General features: G+C 39.0%; 1 protein-coding gene across 1 annotated transcript in view; it reads left to right on the forward strand.

The window, feature by feature from the left end:
* Positions 1–4,919: 4,919 nt before the first annotated feature.
* The window catches only part of LOC107090147 (gamma-aminobutyric acid receptor subunit alpha-2-like), a 71,334-nt gene continuing 69,901 nt past the window's right edge, over positions 4,920–6,352 (forward strand). Inside the window, exons 1-2 of the mRNA XM_015383371.1 lie at positions 4,920–5,307; positions 5,674–5,766. Of these exons, the coding sequence (XP_015238857.1) occupies positions 5,303–5,307; positions 5,674–5,766 (98 nt within the window). The 5' untranslated portion in view covers positions 4,920–5,302. The remainder of the gene's footprint in view (positions 5,308–5,673; positions 5,767–6,352) is intronic.

Here is a 6,352-nt window from a genome sequence, read left to right on the forward strand (position 1 = left end):
ATGCCTGCCCAAGTTGCGGGCGAGCTGAACCCCTTCCAGAAGCGGTCACGTGGTAGCAAGGCTTTGGATGTCATCTATTTTTGCTCCTCCCCCAAATGAAGCAAGCTTTGATACGCGCCTTCTGGAAACGCCAGTACTCTACACACGCCTCGAAGCCTCTACTCATCTCATAACATCACTAGGTATAACCTTCCTACAGTAAACACCATTAGTAAAACTCAATCTGACAAACAAATATTTGAAAGAATGACTTAAATATAAGATATGAAATGTAAATTTGGAAAATAATTTGTAAAAAAAAAATGAATTAAAATTTCTTTTGGATATAAAATCTGTAAAAAAAAAAACTGTTGAACCAAAAAGTAAATAAAATATAAAGAGTAAACTAGAGAAGTAGAGGATTGAAAACAGCAAAGTTTCTCTCAAACCCTTTTTGATGGCATTTGTTCTTTATTTTATGATTAACAAAGTGTGTGCCTTTACTACAACAACAATTACTCCATACAACAGCAAAAAAAGCTAAAATATATTCAAAGCTCAATAAACTTCTAATAAAAAAAAAAAAAAAAAGAAATCTAATCTGATGAGAGAGGTTTAATAGAGCAAGTAACCAACAAACCTATAAGATAATGATCATTTTAAACGAGGAGAAAAATATGGATTTATTATCTGTTAAAGGGATTTTATGATTGATTATTAAATTTTTCCAGAATGATAAGTGAATATTTGACCTTGAGTTCCAGCCTATAAGATTTGTGTTTTTTAGCAAGTAAAGCTATATTTGTTTTTAATTAAAACATACTGGTGATAAATCTCCTAAATGGTAAAGAGGGGGCTGTGATGCTGCAGCCCAAATAAGTGGAGAGATTGTAAAATTTTTCTCCAACTGTAGTTAACAGAAGTATAGAACCAGAGAGCATAGATGCATGTAGCAGGTTAACCTGGGTACAGTGAGAATAGGGCGGATGTGAAGTCGATTTTAGATAGCCAATGTTGATAATGATATCTGTGGATTACTTTGAACTGAATTACCTAAGGACTGGAATTTTTGGTCATTAGAAAAAAGTTACAAATTTGTTGAAATTGATCCAAAGTCAATAAATTGATAGATCTGATTGCTATTCTATTGTTGGGATTGCTATTGATCGATATAGATTTTTTTTTACATCTAGAGGGGATAATTGGCTCTTAATAAACGAAGCAGAATTTCATTTGAAAAAGATCCAGATGATGTTTGTCCACATTATATGTTTTAACAATTATAATGTTCTTTATGTCACGACTCAGAACAGGGGACCAGGTGTTCAAGGCTGACAGATAATTTAAAAGTGTTTATCAAAAACTGGTGGACTGTGGATCTGCAGTAGTAGTGGCTAGGGTGTCCATTGCAGGAACCTCTGCAGGAAAGAAACACAGGTTAGTGTGGCGGAGGAAGATTAGAAACATGAGTCACTAACCTGGTTTACCAGTTCAGTCCGAGCCCAGAGAATGAGCTAGGATCCAGCCTGTGGGCTTCCAACAAGCGTCCCAGATGCTGTAGCCTGGGTGGAGTACAGATCCGGGCAGATGAAGGAGTGCAGGAAAATCCAGAGGGCAAAGCCAAAGACGGGGTCGAGGATGTGCTCAGGATTCAGAAGCAAGAGATAAGAAGTCTGAAAAGGTTCAAAAGTGAAAATTGAGGTGGTTAACAGGAAACAGCTCCAAGTTCATTAATCAGGTAGAATCCTGCAGGAGTCAGAAAAACAGGTCAGGCAAACAGATCAGATGGAACCGGCAGGCTCATTGGTTGAGAGGCAGAAAAGGTCAGGATCAGGGAATCAGAAACACTAAGGTAACGATGAACCGCCCTCACCACTAGCTCGACAATAATCTCAGCTGATGACTGGAAGCAGGCAGGTTAAAACAGATCAGACAGGAGCAGACGGTCTCAGTGGTTGAAAGGCATCTGGCCTGATGACTGATTAGAGAGCTGGTTAAATAGAAGCAGGAGCAGGTGGATCAGATGAACAATAATGATAAAATGGGCAGAGCTAGGCAGGTGAATGAAGTAAATAAGCCAGTCATCAGCGCCAAGATTATGACATGTTTAAATATTATCATGCGTCGAAGTACATTGAAAAAAACTTGGATATATAGAGTTAAACTTCAATATATTACTTTAAATTGAAATATATTGAAGAAAACATCAGAATATATGTAACAAAAGTTAGACAGGCCTAAAACTATTTTGGATCCTGTAATTTCAAATCACACATGCATGATTGAGAACTTCACGTCTGGTGGGGTGATGTACACATTTTGGCAGGTCAAAAGCTGTCATAATTTAATCAAAAACTATTTAAACTTAATTTATTTGTTTTTAGTTACATTTAATATATATATATTTTTTAATAATCTCATGATTGTAGAAAAAAGAGCACTTGGAAATCATATCACGCAGCAGCCCTTTTGTTCCCCTGCCACTTGTTACCCAGGAAACTGGTTTTATTATTTTTTTGGATTTATGACAAAGGAAAAAATTAATAATTGTTAATGATCTTTATCAGAAGCTCACTTTAAAAAGTCTTGGCAAGAGTTTTAATTGTGTCTTCTAGTCTCTTACATGTATTCTTCATCAGAGGAGGTTAGCAACAAGTTACATCTATTCAGTAACAGTGTCTTTTAGAAGAAAATGTACTCTTACTGTAGGAGTGTTGTTAATTACTTTACTTTTTACTTTTGCTTAGATGATATTGCTGTGAGAGTATCGCTACCCTTACATGCTGTTACCATGAGGATCAAATGGGAAATCAGGTCAAAAAAACAGTAAACAGCAGTGATTGTGGCTGGAAGTTATTTATCCTCTCATGACATCATCATCATATGCATTACTGTATTGAAGAATGGTTTAATGATTTTATGTTGAAAAGTTTGATTTACAAAGTTGACATATTCTGTTTTGTGCAAAATAAAGTCTGTAATTAAGTCATTCAAACTTCCATCTTGTAAGAGTTACAAAGTAAAGGGACGTGTCTGAAGAAAGCATCAATGCATATGGCAGGATGTTTTATCACACAAATGTTTGGTTCATCTGAACGCCACCTTCATGACCAACCACACCTTGATCTAAAGGGCCTTCTAGGATCCAATCAATAAGCTCCCTGGAAAGGTATGCTTTCTTCTTTCTTTTTTTCTAAGATGCAATAACTTCATCAAACTAGGCTGAATTAACTTCATAAATAATGTTCACAAAACAGAGCGAGCAGTACCTTGAACAAAACTTGTATTCATACCGACTTTTATTTTTTAACCCAATGGTTTCCAAGATTCTTTTCTTAAGTAAAGCCAACCTATCAGATTTAGATTTTAGAGTTATTCTGGATTTTTTGTTTTAGCAAGAAATGACCTATAAAGCTATCTTGGATTAAACATCTTTCCACTTTCCTATCCAGGGGTGATGCTCAGAAACTAGCGTTTGTTACTTCAATGCTGGACTATTGTAATTCTTTACTATCAGGAGGTCCACAAGCTGTAGTTCAAAGCCTTCAGCTGATCCAAAATGCTGCAGCCAGAGTTCTGATGAAAATTAAAAAAAGAGATCATATCTCTCCTATCCTGGCTTCTCTTCATTGGCTTCCTGTTAAATCCAGAATAGAATTTAAAATCCTCCTTCTCAAATATAAAGCCTTAAATGGCCAAGCTCCATCTTATATCAGAGATCTGATTGTTCCTTATATTCCTAAAAGAGCACTTCGATCTCATTCTGTAGGTTTACTAGTGGATAGAATTTCTGAAAGTAGAATGGGAGGCAGATCTTTTAGTTATCAGGCTCCTCTCCTGTGGAACCAACTACCAGTTTTAGTCTGTGAGGCAGACACCCTGTCTACTTTTAAGGCTAGGCTTAAAACTTTCCTTTATAATAAAAAAATATAGTTAAAGTGGTTCAGATTATCCTTAGCTATCTCTATAGTTATGCTGCTATGGGCTTAGACTTCTGGAGGACATAGGGACCCCTATTTCATCATTCTGCTGCATTCTATCTCTATTCTCCCACTCTGTAGAATCTGTTAGTTCAATCTCTAACGTTCTGCTCTCTCTGTTTTTTCTCATAGTAGCTTCGCCTCGTCTGTTCCTGTTTGGCTGTTATTCCAGCCTGGAGAGAAATATCAGCTGTGCTAAAGCCATCACCAACTATGTTTATAGATGTTGGAGATCGGCCTGTTTTTCAGTGTAGTCCTGTTTCTCTGACTGTGACTGGCTGGATATGCTCTCTTCATCCTCTGACATGGGAGCTGGCTCTGAGCTCGTCTGCATGGCTGTGTGATCCTGTTTCCGCCTTTTACAGCTGCTTTTTATATCTCTGCTTCTGTCTACTTGAACTCCAGTCGGCCTCAGCAGATGGCCGCTCACACTGAGCCTGGTTCTGCTGGAGGTTTCTTCCTGTTAAAAGGAAATTTTTCCTCTTCACTGTCGCTACAAGCATGCTTAGTGTGAGGGATTGCCTTCAAGTCAATAAGTTGATGAATTCAACTGGTTTTCCTTAGATAGAAAACTTTGAATCCATCTGACTGTATGATCTGGTGAACTGTAAAGTGCCTTGAGATGACATGAGTGAGTCTGCAATAATGGCTTTTCCTCATCCTCCTTTTTTTATTGGTCACAAACACCAAAAATGGTGAATCATTCCACTTAAGCTTTAACTTTGTGCTGTTCTATCACCTTAATCAAAACAGAATAAATGAAATTGCCTGGCTATATGGATGAGGTTTCCCTGCCATGCCTTAAAGCGCACAGCAATCATGCCTCTATATTTTTTTCCTGCTCTCTACAAACTGCCGGAGACTCTCTCAGTAGACTACCTCTAGGACCCAGTGTGTCTCCTTTGTAGTTTTTTGAGGCGATGAGGGGAGACCGAGAGATTGCTTCTTGCCTATCACGATTCTCATCGCGGCTCAGCGAGCTGAGAGGAGGAGGATGAGCGCAATTTAAAGCCAGGACCTGCAGCACCTCATATCCTTCATTCATCTCCTTTAATTGATCTCTAATGCTCTCCCACCATACTTATAATTTTTTTTTTCCTCAACAGAAACCCTTTTAAATATTTTGATGCATTTTTTATATTTTTTTTGTGGTTGAATCTTGGGGGAGTATGAGAGGCAGATATGATGTGAGGAATGTGGGACCATGAATTATCAATGCGCGCAGCTTTGTTCGTGTGACAGGCTCGCATTAGGACAGTCTGCCAAACAGCTGAATAACTGTTAACTTTCCTGCGCATCTTCGACGTCTCCAGCCTCAGCAGCAGGTAGCCGACTTCTCGCGCATGAGGTGAGCCTAAATGCAATTTGCATCTGGATGCATTATTTATTTTTTCCCCAATATTTCCATTTTATCACCGATGGAAACGTGGGAGAGACGCTCCATCCATCCACCCATCGCCCATGCTTTGTGTTTTCCTCCTCCTATAGTCTGCATGTGATGGTTTTTATCGACCTAATTAGGGACGCGGTGTGATCTTGTATTGGTGGGTGACTGCGCGCGTGGGACGTGCCAGTGAATACTAATTACATCCAGTCTCTGCCCCCCCTTTCCTGTTTGTTTATTTATTTTTTTATTTATTTGAGGGATTCCCCCAGAAATGTGCCACCCAGCCTCCCGCTGTCTCATTAACCCGCTCTGTGTCCATCCTTCCAGAGGCTGTAGGTGTGGAAGCAGGATGTGGAGCAGGGAGAGCGCATCTTCACTCCTCATCTGCCTGCTGGTGCCCACAGCTCTCTGGGAAAGCAGGTGAGCGCTCTTTGGTTCAGGAGACGCCTCTGCAACCTTGGAGCAAACGCGCATATCGTCTGTGGGGGGGCTCTCTGTTTATCTGTCCAGGTGGACTCTTATCATCGGACACATGTGGACCCCCCTCCTGTCTGTCGATAATGAGAGCAGCTTCAGCTGGGCCATAAAAACAGAAGTGATGGGCAGGGGAGGAATGAAATCAAACGCTGCTGGGTTTTCTTACTGCTGGCCTGAGCAGATTTTGGTTTAACGGGTCCTAATTGGGTTGTTTAGGTTTTAAAAATTCCCGTTGATCCAGTTGTAGAAGGATATCAACATAATCCCAGCTCAGATCTCTGCTTTAAAGACATTATTCATCAGATGATGTTTTTTTGTAAATGAGATAATGAAACACACCTATAAGTTAGAATGTATAGATCTGAACAGGAAATGAAGGCTTTTAAAGTCGTAGGGAAGTCTTATTTAAATGTCGAATCATTCTGGCTTAAACATGTATATAAATGTACTCTTTATCAGACCATATTGTCCCAAAAGTTAAAACATTTCTATTTAAAAAATCCTGTCTTAAAATCTTTGGGTTTTTTTT

This window comes from Cyprinodon variegatus, unplaced genomic scaffold, assembly GCF_000732505.1.
Source record: "Cyprinodon variegatus isolate N-32 unplaced genomic scaffold, C_variegatus-1.0 Scaffold283, whole genome shotgun sequence".
NCBI lineage: Eukaryota > Metazoa > Chordata > Actinopteri > Cyprinodontiformes > Cyprinodontidae > Cyprinodon > Cyprinodon variegatus.